The sequence below is a fragment of the Apus apus genome, chromosome 8 (genome assembly GCF_020740795.1).
Source record: "Apus apus isolate bApuApu2 chromosome 8, bApuApu2.pri.cur, whole genome shotgun sequence".
In the NCBI taxonomy this organism is placed as follows: Eukaryota; Metazoa; Chordata; class Aves; order Apodiformes; family Apodidae; genus Apus; species Apus apus.
Genome location: NC_067289.1, coordinates 17,267,770 through 17,293,805, shown reverse-complemented (window position 1 = coordinate 17,293,805; position 26,036 = coordinate 17,267,770). Strand labels below are relative to the sequence as shown.

The following is a 26,036-nucleotide window of genomic DNA, read 5'->3' as shown; positions in this document are numbered from 1 at the left end:
TGCTGCCACCAGACCCCTTTTCCCAATGCGAGACACTGCTATTTATTACTGAACTTTGTTTATAGCTACGCAGACACTCTCCCACCCACATGGCAATGTTTCATTCAAGACAAGTTTGAATTCACTTCAAGAACAACATTTCAAAGGATCCCAAAGCATTTGTTTACAAACAGCATGCACAGCGAATTCCCTTATCCCACCAATGAACACGGTCCCCTCCAAGACAGGGAGAGGCAGCTGTTTCATAGCACCCAACGCTGCTCAGCGGCTGAGGGACAGGAAACGATCCGCAAACAACTGATACTGCTGAGGAAATTCATGGAAAATGAGGGCTGGAGGCTTCTATTTGCCTAGGAGAGAATGGTAAGGTTTCTGAGCACTCAAGCTCTCCACTGGGTCAGGAGGCATTTAGGGGAGGCAAAGCATCCCAGACTGTGGTGAAAGGAGCGACTCCAAATTCTAAGCCTCATCTGAAAGCTGGCACCTTCCAAGCTAACGGGAACCTGGGCATTGGGATAATTTGGCTGCAGAGGGGAGAGCATCCCCTGCTGAGGCAGCCACATGGATCTCCATCCAAGCCCTGAACAGGCCCAGCCCTGTTCAATGTAGGGTATGAGCCAAGATCACAGCCTAGGGAGGTATTGGTAGCAATGAGAAGACACTAGGAAGGCTATGAAACTGAAAGCTTTCTGCAGTCCCAGGCTCCATACACAAGACCTACTGTAAACACTAAATCTTGGGGGAATGGGGGAGGAACAACAGAGGATGGAGGATCATGCAACTCTTCAAATACCAAGTGCTAGGAATGGTAAAGGGTCATGCGTTGTGCAAGCCAAGAGAAGCTATGTTCCCAGGATGGAAACGGGGGTTTCAAAAAGGCCAGAGGAGAGATAGTCAGATATAGGAGGTCTCTAACAAAAACAGAGTGGGGGACAAAGGGTCTTACAGAATCAGCTTCACAGCATACTTGCTCCCCAGAACAGTCACTGACTTTACAAAGGTAAAGGGGTCCCCAGAAAATCAGTCAGGACAACTGTCCAAACAGCCACACATGATTGAAGGAACCAAAGGGTATCACAAAAGAAGTGACCAAAATACCAGCACTTGAGAGCTGCCCTGCAGAAGATGGGATACAAGGCAGCACTGCACCCCTCTTCTATACAGATCCATCCCATCGATGGAGCACAGGACATCTTACACTGAGGATGGGACGTGTGTGGGTACAGGAGGTCTTGCACACACCTCTTGCTGAGAGACAGGCAACACCCAGAGAACTCTCATTCCTTCTCCATAGAGGCAGGGGAGAAGAAAGCTGGTCCCCTTTATCCATGCTTCCCAGAGATGAGAGGCGGAGGACAAAGACACCAAAATGGATGGCCCTCCCCAAAATGGATGGTAGGAGAACAAAACTGTCCCCAAACCCAGCTCTGGGAAGGGCTGACGGAGGGGATACTGCCCCTGCATGCTCTTGGTGGAGGGAACAATGGGCACCCTCCCCAGGCAGTCACAGTGAGAGATGTCCAAGCCCTTTAGATGGGGAATGACAATCCCAAGTGGGATGCACAGGGGAATGCCACCCCTATACATCCCCAAGGTAGGCTGCAGTGGGAGATACCCTCTCAGGCAAGATGCTGCCCAAATATTGTGAGCACGGGGAGAAGGTGACCCTCAGATGGGACGATGGTCACCTCTGAGGTGTTTCTGGCACACACAGCAGTGCCACCCTGGAGAAGGTGCATGGAGGATACCACCAGCTCCCCCACAGAGAAGTTTGCAGGGGACGACTTCCCCCTGAGCTAATGGGGGGAGCTGTCCCCAGAGGCTTCACACAGGGACCACCAGCCCCACAGAAGGCGCATGGGGTGTACCAGCACCACCTCTCCAGGGGAGGTAAGTGGAGGTGCACGCACCCCTGGATAGGGGTCACATAAGGGTGTCCCCCCAGACAGGGCACAAGGGGGGTACCACCACCACCTCCCTCCGGGGCAATGGGGGCGGATGGAGGTGGGTGCCCCTCCCCAGGCCGGGCACGAGGGGCCGCCGGCCCCGGTGGGCACCACGCCGGGGGTCACAGCCCGGGGGAGGGGGCGGCCCAGCCCCCCGCGGGGTGCGGAGCGCGGGTCCCCAGCCGGGCCCAGCCCCCCCGCCCCAGGGAGGCCCACGGGTGCACCCCCCCCCCTCCTCCGGCGGTCGACGGGCCGGGGCTCACCCGAAGTCGTCGTCCATGGACTTGAAGTAGAACTTGTAGTTGGGCCGGTTGAGGAGGCCCTTGAAGTCTCCGAGGGTGACGCGCTCGGCCGGGATCGGCAGCTTCACCAGGTACGGCGTCTCCTGCTCGTCCAGGTGGTAAATGATCTTCGTCTCGGCCGCCGCCATGGCGCCCCTGCCCGGCCGCCAGGCCTCCGCCTGCTCCGCCGCCTCCGCCCCGGCGCGGCCCCCTGCCCCCGGCCGCCGCCCGGCCCCCGGCCCGGCCCCTCTGGCGCCTCGGCCCGGCTGCGGCCTCCGCACGCCCGGGCACCCCGCGCCCCTTGTTCTCCGGGTCCCAGCGCCGCCCGGCTCCAGAGCGCAAGCTCGGGCTCCGGCAGCTCCGCCCCCTCAGCCCGCCCGCCCGCCGCCCCGGCCCCGCCGGAACCGGAACCGGAACCGGCGCCCCGCGGGGACCCAGCTCCCAGCGGGGCCCAGGCTGCCGCCCGGGGCAGACCTGCACTGCAGCCGGTGCCCTGGGATGGACCGGGAGCGGATCCCGGCTCAGCGGGCACCCCCAGGCTGGGTCCCGCACTGATGTGAGCCCCCCCAGCTGGGCCTGCCTCCCTGCAGCCCTGACCCCCACCCCGCCCTCTCCCCAGCGCTTCCCCGCACCGCTGCTCCTGCTGCGCCCTCCTCACCACCTCCCTGGCCACGGACCCAGCACCTGTGGATGGGTTTAAGTTCTTACTTTACATCCACACCCCCTTATATACAGCCTAGTGCTCCCCATGCACCCACATGCCCAGTCCTAGCCCTCCCAGGCTCCCCATTCAGCTTTCATCTCCTCTTACATGCACTGATGCTGCCTCACACGCATGGTCACCTCAGTGCCACATGTGTTCCTGCATCCCACAACCTCCACTGCTTTTCCTGTACACAGCTCAGGCCTCCACTTCTATCTGCAGCCCTGCTCCTTTCTCACACACCTCCCAGCCTTCCCTGCTCCTCATACAACTACATGCCCCCTGAGTACAGCTTACAGAACATGAGGCATATCCTTTTTCTACCCTGTCCTCCCATGTCTGGATGCCTTCAGACTCCCCATACGCTGTCTCTGATGGCCACTCCACACAAGGACTCTGCTGCACAAGAGAAGCGTAGTTCCTCCCACCCCAGTTCCTCTCCAGCTGTGGCTTCCCTCCAAACCCCTTGTCACCATCCAACAACGATCCCCATTACTCAGGCACTAGACACTGCAGTGTCTCTTCACGTTCCCAAGCCTCATTTCCTCACCAAGCAGACTCCCTCCTCTGCTCTTCATGAGCATCCTCCTTTCCACATATCATGGCCTCTTCAAGTGTGAACATACAAGCTCAAATGGCCCCTTAGCACTGTGTTTCCTCCCCATCCTCTCTCTCCCCATACTTACCACACTCATACAATCATCAGCACTGTGACCCCAGCCCCTGGGACTTGCCTCTGTGCTGCAGCAGTCTCGAGCTGGCTGGCTTCCCCTCTGGACACCTCACCAGCACCCAAGAGGCACCAAGGAACCGCCTCCATCAGCAGCTTCCTGCAGCAGTGGCTGAGGGCAAAGCTGGGATGGATGGAACTTGGGAAACACCCACCACCAGGAAGGCAAGAACCGCCTTGCACTGTCCTGGATCAGAAGGAACAAATGCAGGGGAAGAAGCACACCGTGGGCCTGCACAGGGCATGAGACTAGATCACCAGCCCTCAGCATCAGACGCACCTGCCATAGGAACAGGAGCCAGCAAGATATTATAGGGAACAGAGCCAAGCTCCTCAGGCAGGCAGGAGCTAAATAGCCTCCTCATGCATGAAAGAGTCCTGTAGGCACTGCTAGCAATTACCTGGGCAGCACTGCTAGACTGGATGAAGAATCTGACACAAAATTAAAAACAAAACAACAAAACAAGGGAAGACCTCAGGTAAGCAGAAGTTGTAAGAGGCATAAGGCTCTCACATATTTCCACATCAGCCCTTGGAAGATTGTCACTTCCTCATGCGTGCAGCTCAGTGGTAAAAGCCAGTGCACCTGGGAAGAAGAATCCAGGTCAGGAATGGAAAAGTTTAGTTTAAGCTGCTTCTTACCGCATCAACACTGACAGAGCTAATCTCAAAAGCCCCAAAAGCTGGGCCCACATGAAAGAACTACAGTCTTTGGCTACCAGTGGCAGGGCCCACTCTTGCCCACCTCCCAGCACAGTTGTAGTTGCACCCCAGAGCCTGTGTTGCACATGTTAGATACCTTTGTTACCAAAAGGGCATTTTCTGGAGTGCCAAGCTCCCAAGGGAGCACATGCAGCCCAGAGGAGAGTCACCACACACCCCCGGGGTGGTAGGAGCCAAAATCTCATTGCTACAGCTACCCTTTATTTTAAAACAGGCCAAGTGATTCAATAGACTCAACTGATAAACTGATTTAACTGCTCATAGAGGTCTTAATGAATGGTGGTTAAGAACAGAGCCAAAGAAATTAGCAGGGATTGTGCTGAGCATTCTAGGTCCACATGGAAGAGTTTCTGAACAGCCTCTTGGCTTATATCTACCTTTAAACATTGCAGCACTGATAGCAATGCTTCTCCTTACAGAGTAAACAGACTGCAGGCATTTTGGTGCTTCTTGGCACAGCCCAAAGCAGAGGTGGGTGTTCTTGAGTTCCTTCACTTATACCTTTAAGCAACATAAAACTATTATCTTTTTCTAAAAGGCACACTGTGGTTAACTGCAGTTACGAGTTTGATGCGGGAACACCAGGTGGCATCCATCCATCCATCCATCCATCCATCCATCCATCCATCCATCCATCCATCCATCCACGTCAGATGGGAAGTCAGACAAGTTGACTACTATAGCTGTAGAAAAAATGAAAAGTACTTAACTGCTTACCAGTTCAAAAAGATGGATAGCAACAATTACAAAACCAAGGTTGCTTTGAAAGGCGTTTCTAGTCTTCCAACCAAACATAAACCTGATTGAAAGCAATAGACAACATCAAGCCCACCCTATACTTCAGCAATGCAATTAACACTCCTTTAAAAAGCCTGCATTTACCTGCCTGTAAGGATGCTGCACCATCCCAGAACACCACGTTGGAGAACACAAAGTTCCCTGTTTGACTCCTTTTTGCTACTCTGTTCTCAGCACCTGTAAAACCACTGCACACACCACTAGCCTGAAGGATGAGGGTATTTGGCCACAGAGCAACATTCCCCTTTTGCATCTTAACCCCTGGGTAAGAAAGCAGCTCACACCATGAAGCTGGTTACTGTGGAGCAAAGCAGTAAGGAATTTGGAAAAAACAGAAGTGGAATTGTTAGCTGGCACAAAGAATCAAAAGCCTCTGGCAAAACCAAACCATTTATGGAACTACACATTAAACCTATTTAAGCCACTTTTACATTGCAAGAGAAAAAATGTACCTAACGTGTCCAAGGAGATTTTTTTTAATTACCAGGTCTTGCAGCTGGTTTGTAATGCTTTTACTAAGAGCTCTGTAGCTGTCCATCCCTCTCTCCTCCAGTGCTTGCTTCTCAACATCTAGAGGGCACAATGCAGTATCTAAAAGCCAACATTCCCACCAGCTGTCATCATGGCAAAGGATAATATGTTTCATAGGATTTAAGATTCATCTTTGAAACATGATTCTGCACAAAAGCAAACCTCTGCTATTTCAGGATTCCAATTTTAGAAGTTTTAATAAACTCTTTTCTACTTGTAAACAGTGAGGTCATGATTTATCACTGAACCAATCCAATGATGTGCTGATTTCCTACCTGCCTATTAGGTGCTTAAGATCTTTTGAGGAAAAAGTAGCCATGAGTTATTTTGCTCACCCATTACGCCCTGGCATATACCACAACTAGAGACATACAATTCAAAGTCAAACAAAGCAAACAAGCTGTAACACCAGGATAGCTTTTATTTGTTCCCTGAATTAAATATCGGCAGACACAGAAAATTCAGATACCAACTATTTCCCCAACATTTACAAGACTGAGTTTGCAATGTCAGAAAACTAGCACGTTTATGTGCAATCCTGGCAACTGATAGTGTGAGTGCACAAGATGGCCCTGCCTGAACATCAGTTTTTAAGAGGCAGTATCCCTGGTCTCCAGCATCCAACGCTGTCCCCTCACTGACAATTGTGGCATCACGGAACGGCCAAGTAATAAATATCCTGAGTGGGCAGCTCCAGTGCATTTCCCCCTACAAAGGATTTATTCCATGCTTCTCCTGAAGGGGCAGAGGCAAGGTCAGCACAACCAACAAATAACCCACCTAGGAACACAAGCTGATTCTTGCTGTGCCTTTTTTTTCCCCGCTTTATTCCTTGAGAGCAGGGAAGGACACAGCACAGTGACACTTCCAAGAAAGCTGCTCTTAAAGGCCTTCTTGCTGCCACACATTGTCTGTGCTGGCAACAAAGTGCCAGGGGCACGCTCGTTCTCTGCTGCATGCTGAGCTGCTCAACTTTTCAGTGGGTGTGCAGCACCTTCCCTGCTGTCTGAGGGAAGTTTTCAAATAAATAAAAGGACATGAAGTAAACAAGGTTGTGTAACTGAAATCATGTGGAAACACAAAGCAAAAACCATTTGCTCCTTTTCACACTGGACCAGAACTTAGGAACATGCATCCTCCTTCAATCAGCTGGCCAGAGCCCCCAGAGCAAAACACAAGTTTTATGTTGGTGCAGGAGGAGACGCCAGGCACCTCTGCTCCCTTTTTATTAAAAAAAAATAATAATAAAGAAACAGTTGCTTTTCTAAAACATATCTGGGGATGCACAGAAGACCATATCTAAGATGTAGTGATCCATCCAGTATGTCACTGGCCAGTGCACATCCACTATTAGCCAACCCCTGCAGGGGGAACTGAGCATGTATTATCCCCTGTTCTACACACAAGGAAAACACATGGTTTTACCAACTCTACTGTGTAACCTTTGTTTAGACTTACGTGGGGAAGAAAAGAACAGTTTCCCACACCTTGAGTTAGATCCTAAGCACGGCAGATGGCAAGAGATTTTCCCTTTTGGAAAGATCACAGAAGTGCCTTCTAGGCTGCAAAATGCCTTGGGCATCCTCAGACAACTGCATCCTCTCCAGGCACTGGAGCTCCTGAATCCCAGTCCCGCAGTCCAGATCCTAATCCACATGCTTCTACTCACCAACCTTGCCAGTGTCTCTTCAGCAGGAGTTGTCTTAGCTCCAGAATCAACAATGACTCCAAATAACTTAGCTGTATGACCATTCTTCCCCATGGTTAGATTTAGAAGGGCATTGTATGCATCTGCATCTATTTGCTCCCTTTGTATTAGTAACAAGGACCTCCCAAAAGATAGCTTATAGTACATCATATCCAGCTTCCAGAGGAACTCTAGGTATTACCACCTACTGCTTTTCCCTTATGGTTTTTACCCTGGGGTTGCAACCATCCAACATAAGGTGCCACTGGGCAAGTGAGGAAGGGAGGGAAGTGGCAAAGTTGGGAACACACAACTTAATTAATGATGGGATTGTCAGTCACTTCAATGTCAGGCCCCACATCTACACACCATGCACTGGCATTGATCTTGCCCTGCCCACTTGGCCCAGAAAGGCAGTGAGAGTGCCTCTTCCCATGCTGAGCCACCATGTTAGTCTTGGTCGCCATCAGACGACTCTTCTTCTGCCTCCTCCAGCCACTGGATAAACTTCTGGAGCTGCAGGGAGAACAAAATGTAACTGGTTAAACAAGTGACACCAAGCAGATGATGGGAGTGCTCAACAAACACAATGCGTCAGTGAGCACCACTATTGTGCACAAGACAGAGTGCTCCAGGAGACACAGAAACAGAGGCAGGTTGAGGAGAGAGACACAGAAGTTTAGATGAAACACAACTGGGATGCCATGGACAAGCCCAGATTGATCAGATTCCTGAGGAAGATCCCTACAGAAAATCAGCACAAAAAGCACTCAGCAAAAAGACAAAAGTTTGAGAGTTTTTCAGAGCCTGAGGGAGAAAAGATGACAGCTGCACCTTAGCCAAGACATGTAAGGAAAACTGCTGGGAAAAACCTACTCTCTGAGAAACTGCTATAAAGAACCTTTCACCTTTTAGCTGGTCTTGAATACGCAGCTGAAGGCACTGCTGACCTATGCTAAAATCTGAATATGCAAAGGTTTTAAACAAAGTTGGAGTTCTTCAGAGATGGGATTTTTTCCCCTGCTCCTCTTCCAGATCCAGGGAGGAGGACTGGAACAAGGCTCAGCCAAACTGCAGCACAAAGTTCTGCCTGATGGAGGGGGAAGTTTATATGCTCCTTACAACACAAGCCAAATGAAAGTACTCAGTACAGCAAATGTTTCAAAATCTATGCAAAAGGACTGGTGAGCCAGGAATTAAAGCTTCAAAGGAATTTCATGGGGCCAGCACACAGGGCATTGGCCTCCAGCCCATTTCAAATGGGTGTTGGCTTAAGACAAGCCGTGCTGCTACTCCAGAAAGTGCTGGCCTTGTGCTACAGAGCCCACTAAAAACAATCTTCCTCTCCTTCTACCTCCATTCCTCACCCAAACAGGATCATTGTGACAGAATGCACAGAAATATCTGCTCTGGAGAACAAAATTGTGTTGCTTAGTGTTCGATGCACTGGTGCATTACTGGCCTACCACACACCAGCAGCTGCTCTATAGACAGCAACAATGGCAGTGAAATTCACTCAACTTTTCTTTCAGCAGCTGTTGTCTCTCTCTCCCCCACTCCCCCTCCCCCTGCCTCTGTAAACGCCCTTGGGACTTACCCGCTGGTTCTTACGAAGCTGCTTTCCCTTGTCAGACGTGTCCCGCAAAGAGAACCAATTGAGGATTACATCTTCTTCCAGAATTTCCAGCTGGTAAAATGTCATCAACACCTGCATCGATTAGAAAAGAGCAACAGGGCTCTCTTGTAAACTCTTTTGGGGCTAGCTCATGTCCAAGCACGAAGTTTGCACATCATCCATGTCTCCCAGCTCCAAGTTCAACAGAAGACACTCAGTCTGCTTCATTTTGCTTTTACTGTTAAAAAAACCCCAGGCTTCTCCTACCAAGCCTTATGTTCCCAACAGTCAGACGCTATGACACATAAGAAGTCAAAGTTCAAGCCCCATCAGCTTCAGCTCTGTGGAGCTGCAGGGTATGACCGAGAGCTGTGGGCAGCAAAGAGCCACAGAAGATGTCAGTTTGAGATGCTACCTAAGTTCTCCTTTTAAAGCATCCCAAAACCCCTCCCCAAGGCAGATCTAACAAGCAGGCCCACATATGTACAACAGTGACATGCTCAGAGAAGAGCGTCAATCTACCCAGCTCTGCCCAGGCTCCCTCCTGCTGCCAGTTCTCTCTTGTAAGGGCCTTACGGCAGGTGTCAAAGCACTTGGTCATTCATCAGCTCCAACTCCTGCCCGGCGCAGCGAGGGGGACGCAGTCACGCTTTCTCAGGGAGCTTTTGTGTCCAGGCAGAGCAGCACTCTGCAGTCGGTCTCCTTGCAGCAAAGCACTGACAAAGCTGGCTGCCAACTCCAAATATAAAGTGTCACTTCAATTCCCAGCCTCCAAGGAAACCCAGGCTGCTACAACAATGGACACATGCCAAACAATTGCTGTAATTCAAGGCCATTTTGGCTCACCAAACTGAAGGCTTTTGGCTCTGGTCTCAAGGGCTTTGCCATCAGCCAGAAGGGCTGGTAGCAGAAGTTAGGATTACTCTTTCTTGAGCAACCAAGAGTTAAGCAGGCTTCTAGAAGAGCTCTTTCAAAAAGAGACAGGGGGTTCCTGAGACATTGCTAAAAGAAAGACTTGAGATCGAAGTCAAGTGCTCTCAGTGTAAGAGGGCAGAAAGAATGCAGGGACAAAATATTTGTGAAGGAGGGTGAGGAGAAATATACTGAAAACTCTCAGAAGGGGGGAAATACATAAGCCAAATGTCAGCTCCTCTTTAGTCTGAGCTTCATAACCAGCTCAGCCTGCATAAGAAATTCCAACCATTATTCTCAGCTTTGCTTGTTTTACACTCTAAAATAGGATAAACCATTTGGCAGTTACATCCCAGGAACTATGGAGAGACAAATAAAGTAAAGCTCCTTCTAAAGCCTCTGGCCTCGCCTCTTCCAGTCTCACACAACAAGGACATCTAGATTAGAAGCTGCAAAATAATAGCTCCTATCAGGCTGTGTGCTGGTAACTAATACTCACCCTCAGCTGTGCTCATTCAGAGGCACCAGCACACATACAACTTCTTTTTTTTTTAAAGGCAATTATTAGAGATGTATTTTCTACACACCCTCTCCACAGAGACCCCAAAGTTCTCTCCTATAAAGTAGACAAGTTGATGATGCAAACAGGATGCATTTCACCACAAATCTAGCAAAAATAGGTCCTCAGAGCTGGGAGTGGATACTCACTTTAGCTATTGATGTGCAGAGACTGTCATGTTCCAAGAAGAATTCCTCAATGGCAAATAAGGCATTCAAGTGATCTGACGCCCGCTTTAAGTAGTTCTTAAACAACGGGGTCCAGTTCTTCAACAGCTGCAGGAGAAAAACACAGAAGAGCTGCTGAGCTATGAGATGGATGTGTGCACTCAGCCCTGCTTCTCAGCTGTGTTGCACTAAGAAACTGACCCAGGGAACCATTTTAAGAAAACCATTCAGCTGACCATTTCATATATTTGCCCCACTCTGTCCATGAAACAGATGATATTAAGTCTCACATGCACAGATAGGACTTGGTTTGATGAAGCAGCTTTGAGGGAATCTGTTAGCTCTCTTGGGTTTGCCACTCTGGATGGAATAATGGATTATCACAAAAAATGTGTTTAATGGAGTTTGGTTCTAAAAAAAACAAAAAACTTCACAGCATACTGATAAGGAGAAGTACCTGCTACTCAGACCTTCCCCCCTGCAGAGCAGAGGACATTTCAGTGGAACTTTCCTCCAAAGCAGAAGAGCAAATAAGAAAAAAGGAGTAATATGGATACTGCAAAGCAGCAGACTGACCTGAATCTGGGATAGGATGTTTTAAAGATACTTAGACCCCTGTCCATAACAATTCTAAAAGGTATCAGAACTAGGATAAGATAAAGAGATTCCTCATTGGGCACATCATGACCAGACCATCATACAAAAACACTGTAGTTAAATCAGAGTTCCACATATTTTTAAATGGATTAACTTGTCAGCAGGCATTCCTGCAACCACATCCCTGGCACGCCTGTACAGATGGAAGGTTTTGCTGAGCCTTTAACAGTGTCTCCTCACAGAACACATCAGGTCTGTTTTGAGGGAAACAGGTAACTCAAAGAGGCTTGGGGTGTGATGAAGAAGCTCCAGCTCACCTACACTCAGGGTTAATCAACATCATTCTGTCCAAGACGATTTTTAATAAGCAGTAGCCTTTCCAGAGAAAGCTCCAGGACATGCAGCGGAGCTAGAACCCAGGCTAGCATGGACTACCAAAGCCTGTACCAGGAAAGAGTGCAACTACTCCACAGCACTGCACTCTGCCACCTCTTCAGGCACATTTGCTATGCAACCACACTGGAATTTGCATAGCTCCAGCAGAAAAGAAGAAGGGGATTAGTACAAACAAGCTGATTGTACAGCAGTACATCAACTGGCTCAAGGAACAACAGGAACAGCACAAAACCATCCTAATCATCACGGTATCACAACAAAAAACTGAGGGCTGCATGGCGTATTTCCAGAAAGTATTTTAGCCTTTGGCAAAATGTTTAAACCTAAACACTCTTCCCTCCTCTACAAACATCTCCTGAATTTTTATTATGCTTTGGAATTCTTCACCTCAAATGTAGTAAAGCTACAAGCAAGTCCCTTCCAGGCTAAGAAAAATTTTGTAATACCTTTCTGTTAAAGCCTTTAAACCATAAGCAGACACAACTGTAACCAGAAGCTATTGGGTTTCTGAAAGCAAGTAATTTATAAAGAAAGCAGTGCTATAAACACCCATAGCCCCAGGACTCAATCCAGTATGCCTATTGCCAGGAAAGGGAAAGAAGAAAAAAAAAATAATAATACACCATCTCTGGTGCTAAAGGGGCAAGTAGGGCTCAGCCCCACAGAGCCCCTAGGAAAACATTCCCATGAGCCTGTCTGACCAGAGAGGCTGTTTGGGGAGCTCCACGAAAACCATAACTGGGGAATTACAAGCTTGCAATTATCTTAGATTGAATAAAAGATGGAAAAATGTTAAGAGATACCTGGAAAAGAGCAATATATGGGCAATATAACAACTTTCCAGGCTTCCAACTCTACCTGGGTAACCCCTCAAAACAATCCACAGCCTGGAGAAAGCAATCAGATTCCTCTGACAGATTGATTAATGTTTCATTGGATTAGTCAGTGATTCTGTATTAACTTCAGAGAAGATTGTGACCCACTTTCCTTCTGCCAGAAGAACAGTCTCAACACCAGGCCTATTTTACCCCTGCCTCCAGCACAGAACACCATCATGAAGTTCACATAAAGCTCAAGGGACAAAGCTTGAATCCTGGCTTGTTACACAGTAACAACAACCGTGCCAATCAACATGAGTTGCTTCAGTAAAAGCAGAGATCCATTTGGTCCTCGAATAAGCCAGCCCACATTGTGTTCATTTGCATGACACTACAGAATAGCAAGGCTCCCTAAGAGAAACCCAGAGAGGTGCACCACACACATCAGCAGTGCAGGGCAGCAGTGCAGACACTGGCCAGCTAAGCAAACTGAATTGCTATGTTGCCTCCCCAGGGTCCCTTTAGAACTCCACACCTACATGGCCTTGTCTGATACTGCTTAAGCGACAAGAGAAGAACAGCCTTCAGTTTATCAGCAGCTTCAGGCATGTTTGCTCAAACCATGTCTACAGTTTCAGGAATTCAGTCTGGTTTTCTGTATCATCTCTGCTTTACAACTTGTACAAGAGCTGAACACGATCCCTGCCATACACTGAACTGGATAATGCTCTCTCTCTCAAGCCTCCATGCTTCATCTGAAAAATACCCACGGGCATATCCCTTACCAGATGTTTGTTTCTTAAAATTGCTGCAACACTTTAGAGCTTCATGCTCAGGGGCCAGTGTTTCAGAGCACATACTGTGGTTTCAAGTCAAACCATACATCATAAGTATGGTATTTCCACCATTTCCCCTCCTGAGCTGTCTGGGACTGCTCTACCATCACTCTTACACAAGCAACCCATCTCCCTTCAGCATCTCCTAGTCAGAGTTGAGCTACAAAGAGAGTGAGAAACAGCTCTGTAAAGTTCAGTGGGCTTCTGATATTCACCACTCAGAACGCAAATCTTGTACAAAAGAACACTTTGCCATAAGTAACCAGCATAAGCCAATCTCAGCCTGAAATTAATGGAGTGTACTTTTTATGTTTAGGTTATTATCCCTTCTCACTAAAGGTCAGTTGACTTGCTATCTCTGTTGTCAAACATGAGCATCAGCTTTTCCTAGGATGAAATATATATGGACAAAGTTATTCAGAGGTTAAGCCCTCCATGAACTCCCATCACCTGTAGCTTCTAAGGGGTTTTGGGCAATTATTCAAAACATTATGCATTTACATACAATCCTTTATCCCAGACTAGTACCTCTTCTGACTGGGTGCTGCAGTGAAGTTCTCTTGTTCTACTCATGCTAGATTAGGAGCCCAATCTGGGAAAGAGATACCATATTCTAGCTGGAAAAAAGGACAACAAAACACTACCATCCTACACAGCTACCAAGTCCACACAACCACTTGTCCAGATGTATTGTTTTCCACTTACGAGTACCAATCAGGTACAGTAGTTTCAGTTCACTTTTACTTCTACAGAAGACAAAGAGGTTAATGAACTGAGGAGTTCAAGTGGCTTCAGGCTTAACCAAAAAGACTTTTCAGCCAGGAACTACCTTAGCATCCAACAGACTCCTACACACCAGGAAACAAGCCCAAAGAAGTGTCAAATGAAGGAGGACTCACAGGAAGTAACGCTGAGAAATAGTTCTGGGAGTCCAGGTTTGCATCCAGCTGCTGCAGTGGGAACTCCAGGATCACTTTACTGAGCACCTGCATCATCTCCTTCAGGCCAATGTTATATGCATACCTGTACAGAAAAGGCAAAAAACCCCAACACTTCACACTATCTGATCTCTGCAACTGTAGCTCCTCAGATACAGAAGAAAATTTTGTTTTCATGTTCCAGACTTTTTTTTTGCTTTTTTGGTTTTCCATATATTCAGTCAATAAAACCACCTTGTATGGCATCAGGCCCTGGATAAGGCCACAAAGGCCTGAAAGGCCTGAAAATCTGCTATCACAGGGGAACAACCTGCTGCAGGAACAGCACCCTCATATTGATGAGAGTGCTGCAGGAACATTGCTGTGCAAAAGAAGAGCAACAGGTTTGTAGCTGAGAAATACCAGGTAGAAGGTGCTCTCGATATGTGTTCTGTACTTGCTGTTGTAAAAACAGAGTGGATAAGCCAGCCGCAGCCCCAGCTGCAAGCAGCTGGCTGAATGTTGCAATGCAGAGAGTAGCAGCCCCTGCATGAACTTACAGGCAGCCTGTGCCAAGAACTGGCTTCTCTCTTCAGGCCACAGTTACTTAATAGCAATTCAATCTCTTGTTACAGAATTGGGGCAGGAACAGCCTAACCACTGAGGATGCTACAGATGCAGCTGGTGCTCTCCATCAACTCCTGTCATTGTTCAGTCACCATCTCTAATCTGCATTTCTCATGGTCTATACTGATAAAATTAATGTTCCCATATCAAACATGGTTTCTCCTCTTCTTTCTCATCTGCTGTCAAACCCAACTGTTCAACATAAGGGACAGTATCCCTAAGGGAACACTCACTTGAGGGAGTTGATTTCCAAGACCAGGTTGTCACAGGAAATGTTTTCTTCTTCACCCCTCTGTAACGTACCCAGAACCTCATTCTGGAAAACTAATGAAAGGAAGGACAAGTTGTTAGAAACGAGAGGGGAAAGAAGTGATTCTCCAAACTTTTCATACTGAAGAAACTATGCCCCTAACAAAGGAAGCATTCTCACACAGACGTTCTCTGTAAGCTGGCACACAGCAATTTACCTCTGCAAGCTTTTAGAGCAGTTCCTATTATACTTTCACAATCTAACCTTTCCTACTGAGGCAAACATCACCTTTTCCTAGTGGAAAATGTGAATTCAAGCCTAAAATGTATTGGTTCCATTTCCTTTGAGGAGATACTTTAATGAGTGAGGACAGGAAATGTCTGCAGACTCACCATACTTCTTAAGAGCCCATCTCTCACCTTTGATGTCATCTAGCTGAGGGGATGCTGCCCGACTGTCTGGCTCCTCAGAGCCCATGCTCAGGTCGCTGTCTGACTCACTCTCTTCCTCTGAATGCATAGCTGGGCCTGATGAAGAAGAGACACAGCATTCAACACTCAAAAGGTGCAGCTGTCATATACACAAGGAACCAGGGTCCCCAGGAACTTCCCAACCAAGTCAGCAACTATCTGTCCTTGCAAGAAAGCTTCTGCTTTCAGGTCCAGATGATTAGATTTGCTGCAGAGGGAATGCTACAGTTGGCACTAGGATAATGGGGCTTTTTTATGAGTCTGCAGGCAGACAACAAAGGACAGGGACAGAAGCAAATGCATTGTGCCCAGACTGCTGACTCATGATGGAGCAATGTCAGCAGACACTGTCACTAGCAGGAAGAAAGCCAGCAGGACTCAGAATAGCCAGAGCATATTCCCTCTAAGGGAGGGCCTGATATCCCATGGTGTGCCACAGACAGCTGTGTGTGCTAGTGTTAAGGCAAAGATATAATAAGCATCTTCCACAGAGCACAGGGAGAGACAGAATCTGGTCCACCACCTGCTTCCACCTTTCACCTTACATCCATACACATTATCTGGAGCCAGTCTGCTTCACAAAGCCCAGGTCTTACTTTAGATACAATTATCAGTGTCCCACTCAGCCAGTTTTCCTGACCCAGGCCTGTCTATCCCCAGGTGACTAGACTAAACTTCTTCTCACCCCATAGGCTTTGTCTCTGCTCTTCTTCATCCTCTTCATTCTTGTCATCTGCTTTCCAGAGATACCCTCTCCCCTCTGAGCCTACATCCTTTTTATTGTAACCTGAAAAAGAAACAGTGATTAAGAGGTAGAAGTACTGGATCTGCTTGCAGACAAACTTGAAATAGGCTGATACAACCTGCATGTTACTGCCCCTGAATATCCTTCACCACGAGGGAGCTGGAATTCCTGCAGATGCATACATATTCCAGCTTTTATCTTCTTACTTGTCTTGACAAGTGACCAACTTGCTCCTCCCTACAGCAGCAACCTTCAGCTGACCATGTTTAGATCTTTTCCAACTTCAGCTTACTGTCTGAGCCTACAAGGCTGCTACTCCAAGGAAAATGGAAAACAGCTGAATCTCCAAATATTTTAATACAGAGATACTGAGGTACTTCTCTGTCCAACTTGACCCAGATATCCTTGCTTGCCCTACTGAAAACACACATGTTCCAAGCTGAATGCAACAATAAACTCTAGCCTGGCACTACCGGATCTAGAATGGAGAAAGACCCTAAAAAGACCATGGAAGGCAAAGCTCTCTGCATAGCCTGAGTGCATGGAGTCAGAGACTCCCATACCTTTCAGTTTCACTTTGCTTTCCTCCTTGTTCACACCAGAATCATCACTGAACTGGTCATCATCCTCTTCCTCCTCATCTGGTGGGTGCAGAGAGATCACTGTGCCCTCAGTAAGAGTGATGCCAGGACCTACTACTACCTGCAAGTAAGTGCAACACATCTTAGTGAAGAAATACTCTGATTGCCCCTGTGTACTTCCACCAGCAGGGACAATAGGTGCTGCATATAAGGTGTATACTAACAAGTGTAACAGAAGACATCATGTTGCTAGATGACACACCATACCACCTGAGCCAAACATCAGGAAGAAAAAAAAATCGAGGGAGCAGTAAGTCCCACACCCCTGGAAAAAGGCTTGGAGCAGCCCTGTACTCTGGTATGGTCTAGTCTAAACCTAGTAGCCTGCTGAGCAAAGCAGAAAGCAGCAGGGACATAAACGCAGCTCACCTGAGAAGAGAGGACACAGTGGGGCTCCAGCTTTACTCTCTCCTTCACTTCAGCTTCATCACAGATAACAGAATGGTAGATCTTCACATTATCTGCTATGAGTACTCTGTCCCAGAGAAAAGCTCCATCCAAAATGACTTGATCACCTGTTATACAGCAACAAGCACAAATATGTTGAGCAAGGCAGTCTGCTGCTCTCCCACACTGCTGAGTCTACCAGAAAGCATCTAACTGAATCCCAATGCCCTTGATGCATGATGGATAGATGAAAGGTAAAAACTTGCCTTAAGAGGCCTACAGCCACTTCTTACCCAAAGCTAAAAGATGAGTTTGTTCTCTATAGAAACTTAAGAAGTTGGCAGCAACAAGTGACACCTTGCTTTTGCACAAATACAGCCAAATCCCCCAAAAAATCCAGCCAAGACTAGGAAGAAGGAGTATCAGGCAGCTCACAAAAACAAAGACAGATGTCCCTCATTTGCAGGATGTTGGTGGGTGATACCTCTAGATCAGTAAAGGTCAGGCATTCTCTGCTGCTAAAACAACTTAAGTGCTTTAAGTGCCTTCCTCACTTTCAGCACCACTATGGCACCCTGAAAACTTTAATTTATTTCCTTTACTGGAAAACCAAGCTTTTTTCCTTTCTTCCCATCGGAAGCCAACCAGAACCCACCCATCATCCTCTCTCAGAGCCAAAAGCACTTTAAATCCCAACAACCTGTGCCCTTGCCTGGCAAAGCCTGCATGTCCCCCATTCTTGTCCTCACCTATCCTGCAGTTCTGCCCAATAATGCTGTTGGTTATGGAGCAGTTGCTGCCAATGACTGTTCCCTGCCCAATGAGCACGTTCTCCGCCAGCACGCTGCCGTGGCCCAGGCTGACATCCACCCCTCGGTAGATGTTGTGTTTAGAGTGGGTGTAACTCTGGTTCTTGTCATCTGTGAAGTTCATCTCTGGAGTCAAAGGATAAACCCAGCGCCGGATGATGTCGGAGCACACAGCTTCGTACATCAGCAGGTTGCATATGTGGGCTCCATACTCTTCTGTGGTTACATGCATATGGATTTGGTTCCCCAGGACCTGGGAGAGAGGCAGGGGCACGTCAGAAGATTAGCCAATGCGAAGTAAGAGGTCTGGCCTCATAACTACCCTCTCCTCACCTCCTCATTCACCAGCAGACCACGCACAAAGTCATCCCGTGTCTGGTAGTCAAAATTGTCTGTGAACAGCTCAGCCACCTGCCAGGATAAAATACAAGGAAATAATGCAGTTAGCAGAACATGTTGCAGAGGTAGTGTGGGAAGATAATTAATGGCTGTTCAGTGGTTCTCAGAGAGCAGAGTTATACAGTACATGACAATGATACTTTCCCATCTCCCCCTCCTAACAGACGGCAAACAGATTCTGGTCTTCAGAAGGTGCAAAACAAGGAACATGGCTTGAGTATTTCCAAGCAATCTGCCCAGCCTCACTTTGCAGTTTTGCTCCCAAAGGAAAGCTGCAGATCAGCTTTTTCAGATGTGGAAGAGATGCTATTGAGCCTAGGCTGGACTAACCCTCAATGTTACCCTAACACAGTACCAGCTTGCAAATATTGACACTTTGCCATAGCATTAGCTGTTACCTCTGCTCCACAGATGTTACTGTTCTCAAAGTGAAATTGCTTACTTTCCAGAATAGTTTCATCCTGTGCCAAGTCAGCCAGTCTACTGATTAATCCACTGCCTAGTTCTGCCTGGGCTAAAGCTGTGGATGCTGGACCCAGACTGAGCACCCAGCGCCACTTGACCTCTCAGGCTCTTAGCTCAGTCACTGAGCACAACTGGGTGTTCTGGTTTTCAAACCTTGTGCACTCAGACCACGTGCACCCTCTGCACTCCAGTGGGACAACAGGAGCAAGGCAGATTGAATTCTGGACCCTCGGAATGGCAGAGCTCACCTGTGGAGAGCAGATGCTGATATGACAGTCCAGCAAGTCATGGCGCACCTCGATGTTCTCAATAGAGTTCTGGAACAGACTCTGAAAGAGGAAAAAATTCAAATGATGCCAGTGCCTCACCCTGTACCAAATCCCAAAAGCCTTCTATAAGCCAGGGGTAGTATTGACTGAATTATTAAACCAGTTGAAGTTCTGAAGAGTAGAAAAATCTACACCAAAGCACAAGCTTAGCAGGCAGAGCCTGGCCACACACAGACCTGTGCACCCTTAGCAGAGGCTGCCTCCTCACCCAGCACAGCCCTCCAAGAAACTGCTCCTACTTCAAACCATCACTTTTCCTCTAGGAGGCTCCTCACCTCAGTTGCTGGGAGCTACACATACACAAAGAACATTCACACATCAAAATGCAATATCTGTACCCCGTGGGTTTTGACAAGTTTGGGTTGGTAGGGTTTTTGTTGTTTTTTTGATTGCTTTTTGTTTTCTTTCTTGGTTTCCTACAGTGATTTGGGGCTATAATGTGAAGGTAAAAAAATATTTGATTACTGATTTGGGGATGAAAATGCCATATAATCACAGTCTTAGTTCTGAGATGAAAAAATAGAAAGTCCATTTATCTCACTGGAGAAGGTGCCTCCACAGACATATAGAGCATTTACTGCATTATTAGCAGAGCTTTTTTAGGTGAATAGTACAGGCAGAGATAATAGGAGGTACTACCCCTTGTACCTGCTGTTATCCCACCCACTGTGTCAGGCTTGATGCTGCTTCAAAAAGGTTTGTGTACAATAGTCTAAATGCATTCCAATTTGGGAATTTCTGGGACAGCACAAATCATCCACCTCCCTTCTTTCACATGGAGAAAAGGAGTCAAATAAATTCAACAGCTGAATGGTGAGAAATGTCTGCCTGTCTCCAAACTTAGAAATGAGGCCCAAGCATGTGTGTCCCAGCACAACTTCACTAAGCCTCAAACACAGGTTAAAGAAAAAAAAAAAAAGCCAGTTTACTGAAAGGAAGAGATGAGGAACAGTTACTTCTATCACCTGCCCCTCCAAAAGCAGCAGCAAGCACAGCTCCCCAGCCCTCAAACAAGGACTTCCCTGGGCTGAGCTGCTTCCCTCCTGCAGCCCTTTTCCACCCACCAAGTTCCAGACCCACCATAGGGAAGCGGAAGCGTTTCAGCCCCTGGGTTCTCTGGTAGTGAAGGACACGGTTTGTGGCACTGTCCATAGCAATAACAATGTCATCCTCTTTGCACCTGGCGTGGTGGCCAGGCGAGGACTCCTTGAATATCATCGTCATCACAGAAACATTCTTTTCCATCTTACGACGCAGCCTGAAAAAGAAGGGCAGAACTTCCAGATCACTCTCCAGAGACACTCTCAGCACAACCCGGCAAGCCTGCGTTCCTTTCAACACCTACTTGTGCTCTTCCAGGGCTTTGGAAATATTGAAATTGGACACCACATCTCCGGTGACAAGAATGAAGTCGGAACGAACAAGGGACTTGGCATCAACGTCTCGCAGCACGTCCCCCAGGGAGCGGTACAGGTCGGAAGTCTCAAAGCGCACCGTGTTGGGAGAGGTGTGGCGGCACCACTTGGATTTCCTGGAAGGACAGAAACACCTCAGGAAGGCATGGAGAGGACTAGGATGCAGTGCCCGCCACATCCATCAGTGAATTCTAGGAGGATCCTGTTACAATGAGCCCACTATCAAAAGGCTCAGATACGCTCGTGTGCACACAGCGGGTGAACTGAAGAGGGCTGGACTTTGAGACTGCAGCTTCTGGAAACTCAGGGAACCCAACTCCACTGTGAGCCAGTTTTGATAAAGAAAAGGTCATAGCCAACCCCAACTTTCTTCTTGGAAAGCAGTACCTCAGGCAGGGAGAAGAGCCTGAAGAAGAGAAGGCTGAGGGAGACCTTATTAATGCCTACAAGTATCTAAAGGGTGGGTGCAAGGAGGATGGAGCCAGACTCTTTTCAGTAGTTCCCAGTGACAGGACAAGGGGCAAGGAGCACAAGCTGGAACATGGGAAGTTCCATTTAAATATGAGGAAAAACTTCTTTACTATGAGGGTGACAGAGCCCTGGGACAGGCTGCCCAGGGAGGCTGTGGAGTCCCCTTCTCTGGAGATACTCAAGACCTGCCTGGATGCAGCCCTGTGGAATGCACTCCAGGGGATCCTGCTTTAGCAGGGGAGCTGGACGGGATGATCTCTAGGGGTCCCTTCCAACTCTGACAATGCCATGATTCTATGAAGACTGCATGCTTCTCTTTAGCTTGCAAGCCTGCAGCATGCAGAGGCAAAGGTGCTGAGGGAGCTGTTTCCACAGGCTGCACAGCACGGGACGGGGCGTCACGCCAAGGGTGGCTCCTTCATGTGGCTGCCCAGGGGAAACCCCTGCCTTTGGACAAGAACAGCTACATGCCAGTTTCAAAACACTCAAGACCTTTAATGTGCTGCACAACCATGCTCCTTCACAGGACGAATGGTTTGTTTTGAGATGTGTAAGGAGACAGTTGTTGAAAAGGAATCTCTTGCACACAGTTTTCATCAGAAGGATCAGCAAGACCTTTGAGGCCTGTTGGAGGGTAGAAGAATCCTTCCCATAACCAAGCTAAAGAGAAGAAAAGATTCTTACTGTAAATGCTCTTTTATCTCAGCTGACTTCCAACAGCAGAAAACAAAGGTTTCTTCCACTCCGGTTGCTGTTAGGAACTCCAAGGTATAGTCAATCATGGCCACATTTGCCATAGGTAAAAGAGCCTAAAAATAAAAAAGGACACACAGACAGCTGATCAAACACTCCATACCTCAACCATCAGCAACATCTTGAGAACATATCATGGCATGAGAAACAACAATAACTCTCTGCCTCCTTTTACAAATTTTTTTTCAAAGTTGGTCTAAGCAATAAGAACTAGCTTCAGACCTTCTGCAGGGGCAGATCCTCACTTCAGAGAAGAAAGCATAAATAAGTGAAGTTATCATACACAAAACTCTTCAAGAAAATCCAGATAAATGAGAGAGACTAAAAAAAAGATCCCAGAGTGCTGATTCCCTGATTCAGGCTTTAACTGTTTCAAGAAAAACCTGTCAGACACGAATCATGAAGCCACAAAAATACGAGCATCCAGAATTACACAAGAGAAAAAACAACCTAAAGTGACTTGAGCATTCCCCTGACTTGAGATTCAAGTGACACTTTTCAACCAAGCTACTGATTCACAGCTGAGTGACCTCATACTCTTCTTTAATTCACTTTGGTGATGATTTGTTTCAGGCCTGAGCTCGCGTGTATAATTATAACCACCACAAACATTTAATCAGCAAACATGGCAAGATAATTGTTCAGACCTAAATTCTCCAGAAGGGCTCTTTGCTTTAACGTGCTGCCTTCTGATCTGCATAACCAAAGTGCTTTCCCCATCCATTTTTTCTGTCCATATTCTTCTACCCATTTCCCCTGGAAAGGACAAAGATTTTGCTCCTCTCCTCCCTCAGAACCAGCCCTCCCAGACGTGCTGCCGCCCCGGCACCAGCAGGCGCAAAGCGACAGCGCAGCGTGCCTTGCCATATGGGAAAGCAACCAGCACCAGCGCCGCAGTCACATCCCCGCTGCCTCTGCAGCGGGGAATACAAACTCTCCCAAGCGAGGAGAACCGGTCGGAGCCTTCCGCAGCGCGGGGGAGGGCGGGGAGAGCCGCGGCCGTGGCTGCCCGAGCTCGGGCGGGCGCTGGGGCCCAGAGGCGCCCCGGGACCTGCCGGGGGGCTCGCCTTCCCTCGGCCAGCCCGGGGCTCCCACCACGAGCCGCAGAACGGCTGCCGGGGAGCAGCCCCCCCAGCACGCCCCGAGCCGGGGAGCGGCGGCCCCAGCGGAAAGGCAGGGGGGCACTTCTCACCCTCGGCCGGTCTTTGGAGATGGGGAAGAATCGGCGGTTGAAGCTGTCGGCGACCAGTACAGCCTGGAGCGGAGGCGGCGGCTCCTCCTGCGGGTCGGGCCCGCGGGCCCCCGCGCCAGCCCCGCGCCTGGCCGCGCTGCGGGCCGCCATCTCCTCACGCCGCCCCAGCTCCCGCCTTCCGCTTCCGGCCCCGCGCCGGAAGCAGCGACGGGCGCCCGGCGGGGACAGAAGAGCGCGGGCTGGCGGGCGCGCTGTCCCGGCTCCCGGCTGCCCGCCCCGCCCGGGTGTGTGAGCGGCCCCGGCGCGGCGGGGGCGGGTTCCGGGCAGCGGGGCTGGCGCTCGGCACCCGCAGCCCCTGCTCTTCCGCCTGGCCGCTCTCCCTGCGGTGCGGGTTGTCTCATCCCCCGCAGCCTGCCCGCCCCGCGGGGCCCTGCTTTGCTCTCGCTGCTCTCATCTCCGGGGGAGAAGCGGGGCGCTCCCCTCCCTGCGGCGGGACAGCGCCCGGGGCTGTGGCACAGGCCGGCCCGCCCGGGGCACCCGGTGCGCGGCGTTTCCCTCCGGTGACCGGGTGACTACGGGAGGCACAGCTGCCCCGGAGACCCCCGGCCCTATCCAAGCGTCTTCACAGCCCCGGGCGGGGCGGAGGGGTCTTCAGGGGGTTGTGAGCGGCAGGAGCGTGTAATAAGCAGCACGGAAAATTGCAGGTTCAGGACTGAGGCAGTAGAAAACAAGGTCTCCTCCGTCTCCTGAAGGACTCTGCAGCACTGGGCATTCCCTGAAATTTCCCTTCCGTGGTGCCATCTGCCCCCGGTAACTTGTGACTGAGCCCTCGCTGTGCTGCACCTTGTGGCTGAGTTGCTTGACCTCGGTTTGGAAAACAGCAACAAGGGTGGACACAGCGAGAGAACAGAAATGAGGCGCCCTAGGGAAATAAATCATCCCCATCCTTTTCAAAAATAGGTATCTGCGTACCCTTGGGAATGCTGTTGCATCAGCAAAGAAGCTAACTCTTGAACAAAAGCTCCCAGATGGTTTCAGCCCAGGGGTTACAGCTTGAGGAATGATCCAAGAGATGGGTTTGTCATTGCCTGAGGGCAAGACAGCATCTTCCTTCCTGCCCTCACAGCTCTAAATGCATAAACAGCACCAGAAATCAGGTCTGATCCAGCCTGCACAGCCACTGCCGTGTCAAGACCAGGCACACAGAGCTCACAATCAGCGGATTATCTGGCTAATTACATCCTGCTCTTTCCAAACGAGGAGAGTTTCCAAGACATTGCCCTGGTAAATTGGCAGGACCAGGGGAAGACAAGTGAAGGTAACTGCTAATGAACTGAACTCAAAATCAGCTTGGTAAATATTCCTCAGGCTTTGCACACACATTTCCCTTTGGTTTCGTTGGGGACTTGCAAGCCAGGAGCAACCAGGTCAAACATTTTCTGAAAGCAATATAATTCCAGGGGTGCTTTTAATATTGAAATTAGCTCACAAAGATTGAAATGAGGCTAGTCTGGGTTGTACTGTAGGTCCATCGATGCCAGTATCCCAGAAGGGGCTGGGCAGGTGGGTGGGAAGACACAGACTGTGGAGCTTTTTCTTACTCCCCCATCTCTGGATACCTCTGGACAGAACATGTTGGGGCAGCATCCAGAAGCTCTGGTGGTGATGCTCTGCTTTCTGAGGCATTCCCCCAGTCCCTGTTCCTACATTTTTAGCCCTTCTCTCTTTTACATTGTGGTCCTTGCTAAGTATTTGGCTGTTCCCTGGCTTTTTGCTCTGTGTCGAGGGTTGCCCATGAGGCATCACTGAGCCTCAGCTGGCAGCTCCAGATTTGGTCCTATTTTAGATGGCTTTGGGGCTCCACATTTATCATGGCTGAGTGAGACCTGTGTCACGGTATTCCCAAGGGGGATGAGACTTGCAATGAGGAGGATCTCAGGAGGTCTGCATGGAGGAACCATGGACCTAGAGGCTGATTGCCCCTCACACATCCTGCCTGGTGGCTAGCAGCTCTGATGCCCTTGGGGCATCCTTGGGTGCCTCAGCAAAGCTATGGGACATGTGTCATCTCAACCCCAGTTTAGTCACTAACTGTGCAGTCAGTGGCTAAATTCAGCTCTGCTTGGCCCATGCTACCCTGGCAGGGAGCCTGGTTTGGCTGAGGCTCCCCCTGGCACAGGGTGTCTGGGTTTGGGGGGCTGTCCTGAGCTTACCAAGGACAGCTGATGCTCACTTGCCAGTCTTACAGAGGGGGCTGCCTGCTCTGAGCACCCTCGGAGGAGCTCCTGCCCTGGGAGAAGGGGTAGGGACCTGCTTACATTGTTCAGACCCAAGATTTACCTGAGCACCCTATCAAGGACTGCAGGTAAAAAGAAAACTGCAGACCTCAAGTAAGTCAGCAAATGTGAAAGCCAGATGGACTCTGCATCCCAACACTTCTGCCTCACTCCCTTCCTCCACACTCTGGGCTCTGGCCAAGCTGACAGCAAGGACACTGACTCATGGGCTATTCCCCTGCTTTTTGCTCATTTGGGCCTCTCCTGTGCTTCTCAGCAGAGGGTTTTTTGTCAGATGAACTGCTGCTCCTTGCTTGGGAGCCTTGAGAAGGGGACCCAAAGACATGAGGCCACCCTGTCTGTATCCCCTTGGATTTCCACTCACTCTGGGGTGCTGCTTGCAGGACTCCCTGGTGGCCGTTTCCACCAGCGAGATGCTGCTCTGCGAGGAGCAGAGAGCAGCAGGGGAGTGCTGCTGGTGGATGCTCATACTGTGCTGCTGGATAATGTGCTGGTGTGCTGAGCTGTGCAAGTTCCCTACAAGTCACACAGGTGTCCCAGGAGTGGCAGGGGACAGCAGAAATGCCCCAG

General features: G+C 49.2%; 2 protein-coding genes across 8 annotated transcripts in view; both read right to left on the bottom strand.

Moving 5' to 3' along the window:
• DVL3 (dishevelled segment polarity protein 3) overlaps positions 1–2,410 on the bottom strand; it is a 32,081-nt gene extending 29,671 nt beyond the window's left edge. For all 7 annotated transcript variants that reach the window (XM_051626049.1, XM_051626053.1, XM_051626051.1 and 4 more), the window contains exon 1: positions 2,210–2,410. In XM_051626049.1, coding sequence (XP_051482009.1) covers positions 2,210–2,376 — 167 coding nt within the window. In that variant the 5' untranslated portion in view covers positions 2,377–2,410. The remainder of the gene's footprint in view (positions 1–2,209) is intronic.
• Positions 2,411–6,113: 3,703 nt separating this feature from the next.
• On the bottom strand, positions 6,114–23,336 carry EIF2B5 (eukaryotic translation initiation factor 2B subunit epsilon). The gene is made up of 16 exons (XM_051626058.1): positions 23,170–23,336; positions 21,909–22,033; positions 20,684–20,869; positions 20,419–20,596; positions 19,258–19,338; positions 18,479–18,556; positions 18,086–18,398; positions 17,319–17,464; positions 16,872–17,010; positions 16,249–16,350; positions 15,513–15,620; positions 15,077–15,167; positions 14,199–14,322; positions 10,635–10,760; positions 8,997–9,107; positions 6,114–7,915 (listed from the first exon to the last, which is right to left on the bottom strand). The coding sequence occupies exons 1-16, from the start codon at positions 23,317–23,319 to the stop codon at positions 7,850–7,852; spliced, it is 2,124 nt and encodes a 707-aa protein (XP_051482018.1). The 5' UTR covers positions 23,320–23,336; the 3' UTR covers positions 6,114–7,849.
• Between the last annotated feature and the right edge of the window lie 2,700 nt (positions 23,337–26,036).